Source organism: Artemia franciscana, chromosome 12 (assembly GCF_032884065.1).
Source record: "Artemia franciscana chromosome 12, ASM3288406v1, whole genome shotgun sequence".
Taxonomy (NCBI): domain Eukaryota; kingdom Metazoa; phylum Arthropoda; class Branchiopoda; order Anostraca; family Artemiidae; genus Artemia; species Artemia franciscana.
The window spans coordinates 38538220-38551124 of NC_088874.1; the positions used below are offsets into that span (position 1 = coordinate 38538220).

At 34.6% G+C, this 12905-nt stretch overlaps 1 protein-coding gene across 1 annotated transcript in view; it reads right to left on the bottom strand.

Moving 5' to 3' along the window:
• Positions 1 to 11335: 11335 nt before the first annotated feature.
• The window catches only part of LOC136034087 (DNA mismatch repair protein Msh2-like), an 83078-nt gene continuing 81508 nt past the window's right edge, over positions 11336 to 12905 (bottom strand). The window contains exon 15 of the mRNA XM_065715211.1: positions 11336 to 11530. Within this exon, the coding sequence (XP_065571283.1) occupies positions 11363 to 11530 (168 nt within the window). The 3' untranslated portion in view covers positions 11336 to 11362. The remainder of the gene's footprint in view (positions 11531 to 12905) is intronic.

The window sequence follows — 12905 nt, forward strand, 5'->3', positions numbered from 1 at the left end:
CATCCTTAATTGCGTATGACCAATGTCTCTTTAACATGTATCAGCAGTAACCTATAAGAATTAATAAGATAAAAATCTGGAATTAATTGGTTTCTGAACCAATAGTATTTTTTGGCAAAAGAAATTAATTTACAGATTTAACAATAGGATTTTTTCTGTTATTCGTCTATTCCTCCCAAATTATAAATCTGATCTGTTTTAGGATTTACAACCTAAGTAGACTGCCAGAAATGCCACAAAGGGTCTGGCCTTTCTGGCCGGACTCTTCCTAATAAACTTGTGAGAACAAGTTGATTCTGTGAGAAAGGGTCTAAGACTGCCAGAAAGACCAGAAAGGGTCGGCCCTTTCTAGCCAAACACTACCTGATAAACTTGTGAAAACAAGTTTATTCTGAGAAAAGGGGTCTAAGACTGCCCGAAAGGGTCTGCTCTTTATGGCTGAACCCTTCCTAATAAACTGGTGGAAACAGGTTGATTCTGTGAAAAAGGGTCTAAGACTTCCCGAAAGGCCAGAAAAGGTCTGCCCTTTCTGGCAGGATCCTTCGAAATAAACTTATGAAAACAAGTTGATTCTGTGAAAAGGATCCAAGACTGCCAAAAAGGGTCATTTCAAACCTCTACCACCTCAACAAAAAAAATCAAAAAGATGTCTTTTACAGAGGCTGATCCTTTGTCTATCAATACTTTTCTATCATTCAGAAGTAGACAACGTTTAAACAAATAAATAAATGCTATAAATGATTATCATTTGAGATTATCACTTCAGTCTCTTCATGATTATCAAGAAAAACCAATAGAATACCATCTTGCAATATTTGCAACTCAAAAGGCAAACAAAATGGTGAAATATTATTTTTTATGTAGTTACATTCTGTCAATCAACTACTTTGGGGGTAAGAGTTAAGGAGAAAAAAAGGCATAATACAATGCCAGGGTAATGAAACAGCGTCTTTAGATGTCAGCTGGGGTTTTTCGCTGATAGACAGCTGATCAGCCAGCAACAAGCCAGCACAACAGCCAGACAGTGAACAGCCAGACAGTGCAAAACAGCCAGCAACAAGTTAGAAACTAAAATAAAAATTTTGAGTTCATGCGTTAAATGTTTAAGCCGTTTGCATTCATTCATAAAGAAGGACGATTAGTTTCCAAGACTTTCTAAAATGTTTCTAGGACATTCTATCACCCACCACCTATTTTCCAGGTATTTTCTATGACTAGAAAATTGGTCGTTCATTTTCCAGGTTTTCCAGGACCCGTAAAAACCCTGAAAGATACGTATAGCCAAAGCTTTGCACCAGAAACAAATGAAAATGTCTCAAATTTAAAAATTTATAAAAAGATTCTAATGAGTTCCAAAAGCCACAGAAAGAAATTTTCAATAAAAATTAAGTTTTTTCTTTTATCCAGGGACTTAATTGGGCTAAAAAATTTGATGCCTTAATAATTAGAACCATCCGGGACTGTCATTTACATATATATATATATATATATATATATATATATATATATATATATATATATATATATATATATATATATATATATATATATATATATATATATATATATATATATATATATATATATATATGTATATATGTACATATACATATATATATATATATATATATCTATATATATAAAAATAAGTTGTCTGTCTGTGTGTCTGTCTGTGGATCAGGTGACGTCATGTTTCTGTGTCGACTGACTTCATGAAATTAGTTGTCGTCATTTTTGCTATGACGGTGACGTCATTAAAGATATTTAAGACATATATGTTCACGTAGAAATCTATTAATGTTTAACTTTAAAATGACTGATGAACTTACAATGGCAACAGCCAAGGAAGATGCTCAAAGAGTCTCATTTCCGATACATGAACGTAGTCCAGCTGTTGTTCACTTAGCGGTACATTTACAGAATGGTCAACGAGTTTATTTCTCGGAAACCAACGTGCAACAAAGAGCCCTGAATCCACCGGATACAAAATCAACAGCTTTTTTTTCGCTTTGCAAAAATGATTCTTTTGCAAAAAAACTGCTGTATACTGAAGTGCCTTCGTATTACACGTGGAATACTAAAAATAAAGTATTGAACGTCGAAAACAGGGTAAGTCAGTCGACGGCCAACCTACCATCTTCAAAGATACCACGGTAGGAAGACTCTACACCGTTCACCCCAATCAACATGAATGCTTCTTTCTACGCCTGCTTTTGGTGAATGTACCCGGTCCGACATCCTTTGAGTATTTGAGAACTGTAAACGGTACTATACATGACACTTACCGTAGTGCATGCCAAGCTCTGAATTTATTGGAGAATGACCAACACTGGGATAACTGCATCAATGACGCGTGCGAAACGTCAACCCCAAGTCAAATTCGTGCATTGTTTGGCATCATTTTAACCACTTGCTCTCCATCAGCTCCTACAGAGTTATGGGAAAAATATAAGTCAAAAATGTCCGAAGATATACTCCATCAAAAACAGTTAGAGACGTCAGATATGACTTTTGATTTTACATCAGAAATTTATAACTACACTTTAGTTATTATAGAAGATTTGTGCGTACGTATGGCAAACAAACCTCTTCAGGATTTGGGAATGCCTTCACCTAACCGTATCGCTGCTGTTTCGACATGTGTAGAATTGGATCGTGAACAAAGTTACAGTACGAGTGATCTATTGTCGTATGTACAAAATAACATTTCCAAGTTAACGTCGGAACAAAAAGACATTTATGATACGATAATGCATTGTGTCGATAACAACGTTGGAGAAATTTTCTTTTTGGATGCGCCAGGAGGTACTGGTAAAACGTTTGTGATAAAACTGATTCTGGCATCAATTCGATCAAAAAATAATATAGCGTTGGCAATTGCGTCGTCCAGAATAGCCGCAACATTGCTGCCTGGTGGAAGAACTGCTCATTCCGCTTTGAAATTGCCTCTGAATTTGCATTCTACAGAAACTCCCACGTGCAATATTTCCAAATCATCTGGGATGGGTAAAGTATTGCAGCAATGCAAACTTATTATTTGGGATGAGTGCACAATGGCACACAAAAAATCGCTCGAGGCTCTGGATCAATGCTTGAAAGATTTGCGAGGGAAGTCGAAACCCTTTGGCTGCACATTAATATTGCTTGCGGGAGATTTCAGGCAAACATTACCTTTAATACCTAGATCAACTCCTGCAGACGAAATGAATGCTTGCCTGAAAAATTCTAATTTATGGGCACACGTAAAAATATTAAAATTAACTACAAATATGCGTGTCCGATTGCAAAACGATGACTCTGGTCAAACATTTTCAGATCAATTGCTTGCAATTGGAAACGGAAAGCTCCCAATAGACTCAATTTCAGGACGTATACAACTACCTGCTGATTTCTGTAATTTAGTGACGTCCAAAAATGAATTGATTGAAAAAGTATTTCCGAATATTCTAAGAAATTATAAAAATAATAAATGGCTAAGTGAAAGAGCGATTCTCGCACCCAAAAATATAGACGTCCACGAAATCAACAATATTGTTTTGACCAAGATTCGAGACCAGGCAGTCCTTTACAAGTCAGTCGACACAGTTTTGGAACCAAATGAAGCGGTTAATTATCCATCTGAATTTTTAAATTCCATAGATCTTTCAGGGTTTCCACCACACGTGCTACAACTACAAATAGGCGTACCAATAATACTTTTAAGAAATATCAACCCACCAAAGGTTTGCAATGGCACGCGACTTGCCGTAAAAAAAAAAACAATGGAAAACCTAATAGAGGCCACAATCTTGACAGGGCCTTTTGAGGGTGAGGCTGTTCTTATTCCTCGCATTCCCATGATTCCAACGGATCTGCCTTTTCAATTTAAAAGATTGCAATTCCCAATTCGATTAGCATTTGCAATCAAAATTAACAAAGCTCAAGGTCAATCATTAGAAAAATGTGGTATAGATCTTAATACTGATTATTTTTCCCATGGACAATTGTGCGTTGCATGTTCGAGGGTCGGTAAACCTGACAATCTATTTATATGCAGCGACAATTGGACAGCGAAGAATGTTGTATATTCGCAAGTTTTATGCAGTTAATTTGTATTGTATCTATCTATCTATCTATATAAAAACGAGTTGTGTGTATGCATGTTTGTTTGTTTGTAAAAAGAGCGTTTGCATATGACGTCATTATTAGTACATACGGATTTGTATATGCACAGACAATGGGAAAGCCAAGAATGTTTTATATTCGCGATTTTTACGTAGTTTGAAACACATATATAAATCTATCTATATTCACAGGTGGGACACAGACACACAACTACAATGGCACGTAACTAATATGGCGCGTAACGACTTACGCACGCGGGGGGGCTTGGGGGGGCGCGAAGCGCCCCACCAACTAGGTGTTGGGGTGGCGTGAAGCGCCACCCCAACAAATAGTATATATATATATATATATATATATATATATATATATATATATATATATATATATATATATATATATATATATATACATATATACATATATATATATATATATATATATATATATATATATATATATATATATATATATATATATATATATATATATATATATATATATATATATATATATATCTTTTTTAATGGAAAAAATGCATTTAGCTTCAACAAACACCCATTTTTCAGATCACGCTAAAATTCAAAGGGAAATTTCATAAGATTCACCTACTCATTTTGGACACATGAAAATATAGAGATAGATCAGGATATGTGACGACTGCAGTTTCACATGGTCAGCTTTATGTTTACAAGCTCCAGAAATTCCAGAAGGAAAAGCGAAAAGATTCGCTGCATTTTCAATCAATAGCACAGGATGTGCACTTCCAAAAATATCTTTATCATCATTTTAGGATTTATCTACAAGTTCTACAAAATTAAAATGAGAATCATACAGAAACGCTCACAGCAAAACAAGTTGAAAATTCATAAAACATTTAGAATGCCACACAATGTTTGTATGGTAGTTCGAGAAGGATTAAAGCCAAATTGATCCTCCCAGCATCTAGGTACTTTGTAAATATATACAAAAGGAGAAGAGTAAAGGTTTGGAAAACAAAAAAATATCACAAAATGGCAAATAACTGTAAGTTCTGTCAAAAATAGTTTTCATCAAAATTGAAGCAATATCATAGGCAGTGAAATAGCGCTGCCTAAGTAAAGAGTGATGTGGGCACAATTTTTTTTTTTTTGGTCTTAGGCCAGGCACTTTATAGCGAAGGACTTATCATAGAAACTTCGAAAAGGGCTTATTCGATCGGAAATTGAAACGGATAGTGCCCTTTATAAAAGTAAAAGTGATTGGAGGGCAGCTAACCCCCCTCCCACGTCCACCATTAACCCAAACACGTGCATTCAAAATTTTAAGGTAGCCATTTTGTTCAACATAATTGAAGAAATTATGTCTTTGAGGATAACAGCCCTCAGGGCAAGGGTTATAAGTTATACCCTGATTTATCAACCCTGCTATGGGCATTCAAGGTATATATAGAAAGAGTGGTTGTAAAAACTCTGGAATGGGCTCATTGGACTGGAAGTCAGATGTTCTAGTGACCTTTTTAAGATTCAGAATAATCAGAGGGTGCATACCCCCCCCAACATTCGTATTTTCCCGAACGAATCTGATAGAAATTTTGAGATGACCATTTTTTGTCGTAGAGACTTCAAAAAGAGCCCATTCAATTGGAAATTGAAAGGGCTAGTGCTCTATTTAATAATCGAAAGTGATTGGAGGGGCACTAAACCTCCTCCTACGCCTACCATTTCCTTAAACACGTCCAATCAAAATTTTGAGAAATAAATTTTGTTCAAAGTAGTAGAAAGGACCGAAAATTATGTCTTTGAGGATGACCCCCCCCCCAGTACCCTCAGGGTGAGGTTTTCCTAGGGGCATATAAGGTATAAATAGAAATGGTGATCGTATAAACTTTGGAGGGGGCACGTTGGATTGGTATTCAGAAGTTATAGTTTCCTTTTTAAGATTCAGAATGACCGGATCCCCCCACCTCCAACATCGTATTAAACTTCGAAAAACACTCATTCGATTGGTTCTCATCAAATGAGACCCATTTAAAGTTTGTACAACAACCGATTCCATAAAAAAATACATGCCCCAAGGACATAACTTAGAGCCCTTGCCCCAGGGCGCTGGGGGTTGTGTCAACCCTAAAGGCATTGTTATATATTCTTTGGACTATTTTGGACAATGACCATCTCAAAATTGCAATCAAATGTGTTTGATAAAGCTTATACAACCATCCTTTCCATAAGAACCTTAAATGCCCCCAGGGCATGTCTTTCAATCCTCAGCCCAGGCTCTGGTGGTTTGTACTAGCCTCAAAAACCTTGTTATATGATCTTCGGGCTATTTTCAATAAAAAGACTGTCTCAAAATTCATAAAAAAGTAGTTGCCTTTCATCACTTTTTACTCTTAAAGGGAACTAGAACTTGTAATTTTCAGCCAAACGACCCCCCTCTAAAGTTTATACAGCCACCCCTTTTATAGAAACCTGAAACCCTCTGGGGCATAACTTACAACACTCTCCCCCAGACTCTGGGGTTTGTTTCAACCTAAAAAGCTTTTTTATATGATGTTTTGACTATTTTGAATAAAATTCTTTGTTTAAAATCAAGCTAAAACCATCGTCTGAATAAATGAAATTTCTATTAGACACGTTTTGAAAAAATATGATGCGTGGGTAGCTGCCGTCCAATCACTCCAACTCTTAAAAATGGTAGTAGAGATTCTGATTACCAATCCAATGAGTTCCCTCCAAAGTTAATGCAATCATACTTTCTATAAAAACCTTATATGCCCTCAGGGCATGACAAATGACCCTTGCCCTGATGGCTGTGGAAGGGCTGTCATCCTCAAAGACATAATTTCTGGACCTTTCAACTACACTGAATAAAATGGCTATCTTAAAATTTTGATCGGAAGTGTTTGGGGAAATGATGGACGTGGGGGGCTATTTGCCCTCCAATCAGTTTTGACCATTAAAAAGGGCACTAGCCCTTGCAATTTCCAATCGAGTGAGCCCTTTTTGAAGTTTCAATGACAACTCCTTCTCTACAATTGCCCTAATCTAAAAAAAAGTAATGCATTATACCAACATTGATCTTTATTTAGGCAGCATAAACTGTGCTGCCTATGACAAAAGTGATTGGAAGGCAATCTACAACCTCCCCCTCCCATGCTATTTTCCACCGAAAGCACCTAATCAAAAATTTTCGCTTTCCCTTTTCTTAAAACAGTCCAATGGTCAAATTACAATGCATGCATAGTTGACTTAGCCTCCTACAGCCCCAAAACCACAACTGTAAGTATGTCAAAATGGCCATTGCTTACATACAAGTTTTTTGTGCTGAGAAGAGGGGGCATCTTTGATCCTGGGTCTCCAAAATGCTAAGAGCATTAAGGTGAAACTTGGGGAAAATATTTTAGAGGATTGTTAAAGCAAATCAAAACATGCCATGTGCATCCTGGTTGTCAAAATGATGTTTCAGCGATGTCAAAAGAATGGTTGAGGGTATTAAATCCGAACTTACAGGACAATCTAAGCCCCTTGCACTTTTAGCTGTCCCTTCCCTCAACAAGTTTTTAAAGTAATTTTTTTCAAAATAGTCAAAGGGCTAAAGTAATAACTATGTCTACAGGGTTATCATGGCCCCAATAATCTCCAGGTCAAAGATTATGAATTATGCATTTTGCCCTATGCCTAATTTCTGGATTTGTCCATGCATAAAAGGAGGCATGTTTGATTCACGGGTTATCCAAAAAGGCTAAGGGATTAACAATAAATTTTGGGAAATATTGAGGTGTAATTTAGCTAAATGAACGGATAGTGTGCATCTGGTGTATCACAATGGCGTATATGCAATATCTTAAGAATGGCTGAGATTATAAACTTGAAATTTTCAGGACATTTCGACGGAGATGTTGAAGTGGTTGGAGTGCAAACAGTTCTCTGCAAATACCCTTTTTAGATGCCCCCCCCCTACAAAGATATCAATCAAAACTTTGAAATAACTATCTTATTTAAAATATTCTAAGGATCAAACAACAATGCTGTCAGGGATGACATACTCCTGACACTCATGGAGCAAGGATAATAAATTATACAGGTTGCCCATTATTTATATACAAGGTTCATCAATGGAAAAACGGGCATGTTTGATCTTGGGTCTCTAAAAAGCCGTAGAGGAATGAAATGAAGTTTTCAGGAAATGTTGAGAGGGATGTCAAACAAAATGTTGAGGGGGAAGACAGACTATATTCAGGAAGGTTGTCAAAAATGCATATCTACAATATTGAAGGAAAGGCTGAAAGACTCCGTTGATACTTTCAGGGTATGTTGAAGAGGAATCAGAGGCCAACCAGCCCCTTTCAGATACCCCTCTCAGCACTGAAAGATATATTGAAAAGCCATTTTGTTCAAACTAGTCAAAAGCACTGACAATTACAACTGAATATCTAAACATTAAAATATATAGAAATACTAAATATTGTTCCAAATTACAAGAAACTATGTGCATAGTATTAAAAATGTATATCTATAGTATCCTGAAAGAGGTAAGGGCATAGACTTGAAACTTTCAAGGCGGCTGTTAATGCTTTTGCTACTACGACTGCAACAACGTTTACTTACGATGACTTTCAGGAAATTTTAGGGGGGATACTAAACAAAATCAAAACACACGTATGTGCAGGATTGCTGCGAAAATAGCACATATTTTAATAATATAGCAGAAACAGCTAAGGGTATTACATTGAAACTTTCAGGGTATGTTCAAAAGTGATCAGAAAGCACCATGCTCATCCTTCATTTACCTTATTTAGATGACATGTCCCCAAAACTGACTAAAATGTTAAAATAATCTTTTTATTTAGACCAGACCAAATGTCTAATAATCATACCTCCAGGGATGCAAAGCACCCTACAACGCCAGAGAATGGGTCATAAATTCCAAATTTTGCCCATTCTTTACAGAGATGATTTATCAAGAGTCAATGCTGTGGTGTTTCCATAAGGCTTCAACGTATTATCCAATCCTGGCTCAAACCAGTACTGGATGTGTAAACTGTAGTCCTTCAGCTCCCACCCCACTTCGATACCGAGTATGCGCTCTCAAATACATTCTGCGAAGCCACAGACAATTTCAAACGCAATTTTCTTATAGGAGGTGACTTCAATTCTCCTAATCTCTTGTTGAACGAAGGGTTTCCATATAACCCCGTTATTTTTAGTTTATCCACCATCACTCCCTTTTTTTGATTGTGTTCCTGATCTCTCTGCTTTCCAAGCAATCAACCAACCCACAAGTTTTTACATGTTCCACAAGTTTATTTATCGAAGAATAAGTCCATTTTAGTTTATCATAAGCCAATGCTTTTATGTTATTAAAACTCTTCGCAAGTGTTTCTTTTGACAAAAATTCTTTTTGTCACGAGTTCTCGTTCGAAAAAATAGTGAAAGATTGACACCACAAAGTGCAAAAGGAAAGAGCTCATGAAAATGCTTAGACCCCGAATGAAATATAGAGCAAAATTTTACTGGCGCTTAAAATTTTTTCCATGGTAGTAAGTACAACATACCAAATTGTTTTGCCCTTACTAGTGAAGCTAATTATTTTGTTCCATGTTTTAATTTCGAAATTTTTACTCTATAATAATTTCTTATCTATTTATAATTTTTATTTTAGTTTTTTTTCGTGTGATGCAATTTTTTCAAGTTCAATTCTGTAAGATAAGCCTACATCTCATGTTGTCATTTTGTCATAATAGGAAAACCCTTGAGAAGTTTTTAGAACACCTTAGTTTTTAAAACACCTTTCCTGTAAGACTTCGATTACGTTTAGGTGAATGGCCGGAAGAAAATCATTTCTATCTGAAGTTTAATTTTCAGCAAGAGTCTGGGTAAAAAAAATTGATAGATTTAATTAGTTTTTATTGCTTCCGAGGCTCTGAAAGAATAAAGGTTCTTTATGTCACGCTTTACTTATTTGAAAGGACCATGCTTATCGCTAATACCGTTAGTCGTATATGAACTATTGTCTGGATTGACGTATTGTATTACTTAACAATACAGTAAATTTTTTTCCGTTAATGAATGTTTAGAAATATCAAACAATTCATGGCAACGAACTGTAAGTAAGAAGTGATGCGGCTCAATAGCAGCCAAAACTTCTAAAAATTCAGTTTTGATACAAAAAAAACATAAAGTTAATTAAACTGCTATTCTGATTCAGTTTATATAAAGTTCATTGACAAATGTAATTCATCAAAAGTAAACAGTCTGAGAAAATTTGCCAAATTTTTGAAAAGGGGGAACAGCTTTTACGAAGACCATAAGTTGAACATAAGCATTGGAAACCAGCGTTTTTTTTGACAATTCTTTCAATTTGTAAAAAAGGTGAAAAACCATTAAGCAAAGCATCATCAACATTGTGAGTCGAGAAATGTTGAAAGAGCCAAAATGTTCAAAGAGACAAAATGTTAGTTTAAAGAATGAGCCAAAATATTCAAAGACGTTTGGGGTATTTTCAAAAATCATGTTTAAAACAATTCCCTTTTAAACTCGAGAAGGCAATTCCTATGGGCATATAACTTCAACTGCCTCCTTGCACGAGACTTTGAACGAAACCCAAATAACTTTATTTTTGAATTAAATTTAAAATTATGTTAGTATTTTTAACTTTACACTGAGGAAAGTTCAGCAGAGGTCTCGACCAAAATATTTGCACTTATTTTTCACTTACTACTCTTTTTTTAGTCTTATTACTCTTTTATTATTACTCTTTTTTTTTCACTGCCTGTGAGTATCCTTGTCTTTTTTTTGTTATGATGAACAACAAATTATTTACATAAAAATAAGGGTTTGAAGAAAACACTGCATAAGTCCAGCCGTTGAAAGATCTTGTCTAGCCTTCATTTGAAGGTTTGTAGCTGATCTAGTGATATAGTAATGATATGCTGTAGCTGGTATAGGAAAATGGAAAGTTATCTTTCATTTGTGTAGATTACTCTAGCTAAGGTAAAAAAAAGAAGAAAAACACGCCCTCTGAATTTGGATTCAATATTCACTGAATGTCATTGAATTTTGAAAATAAAAAGCTTATTTAAGAAATTGAAAAACATGATCTAAGACAGGCAAGCTCTGATAAGAAGAACGGGAGGGGTTAAAGTCCATCCCGGGGGAAAAAGTATTAAATAAATAACAGTACTATGTATCATTTCCAATTACACACGCACTGAACCCTTTTCTAACAAATTGTTCCTAAAAATGACTTCCAGAATGCGTGAATGTTTTATTGGATAATATTATAAATTTGTAAGAAGCCGTTTCAGCTCTCTAGCGGCAACTGAAAGCGCTTTATCTCCATCTTCTTCCTTCACACGACCATTCAAATATTCATATATTTTATTTATCTCATCTCCTTTAGAAGAACCAGAGAGAGTCTCGTACTCAGTAACCTTTTCCTTGGCAGCCTGAAAATTTCAAATGATTTAATAACAAATACCCATGATTGCAGACCTAGTTATACACCAATTTCACTTCAGCACTGACCGAGTGGGTAGCCTTTTTACTAAAATTCTACTAACCTATTAACTCAAATTCTAAACTCATGAAATTTAATGTTACGTATACTTATATTTTTTATACTTATTGATTGTAACTTGTTTTCGTGCCACATAATTTAGACTTCTATATATTTGGAACTACTTCAATAAAATTATAAATAATTTTAAGACATTAATAGTATAAGGTCGAGTCATAAGTAACTTCCGAAAAATTATACATAATTCTTAAAAGAAAAAGTTATACAGAATTATTTCTATATATATATATATATATATATATATATATATATATATATATATATATATATATATATATATATATATATATATATATATATATATATATACATATATATATATGTATATATAGTACAAGGAGCGCGGCGGCTTTGCCGCCAGGTCCCAGGTCCCTACTTCAATAAAATTATAAATAATTTTAAGACATTAATAGTATAAGGTCGAGTCATAAGTAACTTCCGAAAAATTATACATAATTCTTAAAAGAAATAGTTATACAGAATTATTTCTATATATATATATATATATATATATATATATATATATATATATATATATATATATATATATATATATATATATATATATATATATATATACATATATATATATGTATATATAGTACAAGGAGCGCGGCGGCTTTGCCGCCGGGTCCCAGCACTCGGCACGCAGCAGGCTTCTATATATGGATTCTCACTGTCCCTTTTCTTCTAAACGCAGACAATTTGAGCCTTTTCTTGATATCATAACGTTCAAATAGACCTTAAATTAGAAGTAGTGCCTTTGTAAAATTACATTTTCTTTATTGGACCTTTAGCTTTTTCCTCGGCTTGTCTTTAGTCATTATGAAAGACGTATCGCCGAACTTTTCTTTCTATTAATTGATCAGGTGATGGGACAAAAACTTCTACTTTTGCCTCGGCTTGTCTTTTGTCATTACGAAAGACATATTACCGAACCTTTGTTTCTTTTAATTGTTCAGAAGGTGGGACAAAACTTCTTCTTTTTCCTCAGCGTTTCTTTTGCCATTATTAAAGAAATATCGCCGAACCTTTGTTTCTTTTAATTGTTCAGGTGGTGGGACAGAAACTTCTTTTTCTTTCAACGATTTATCTAGTCCATTTTTTTTCAAATGTATGGCAGGCATTGATGACGTTATCCATGTCAAAATCCAAAACCTAATAATCATCGCTATCATTTTCAATTTGTTTAGCTAACAAATTGTTTAGTTAACAATAAATTTGTTTCTTTATTTAAATTGTTT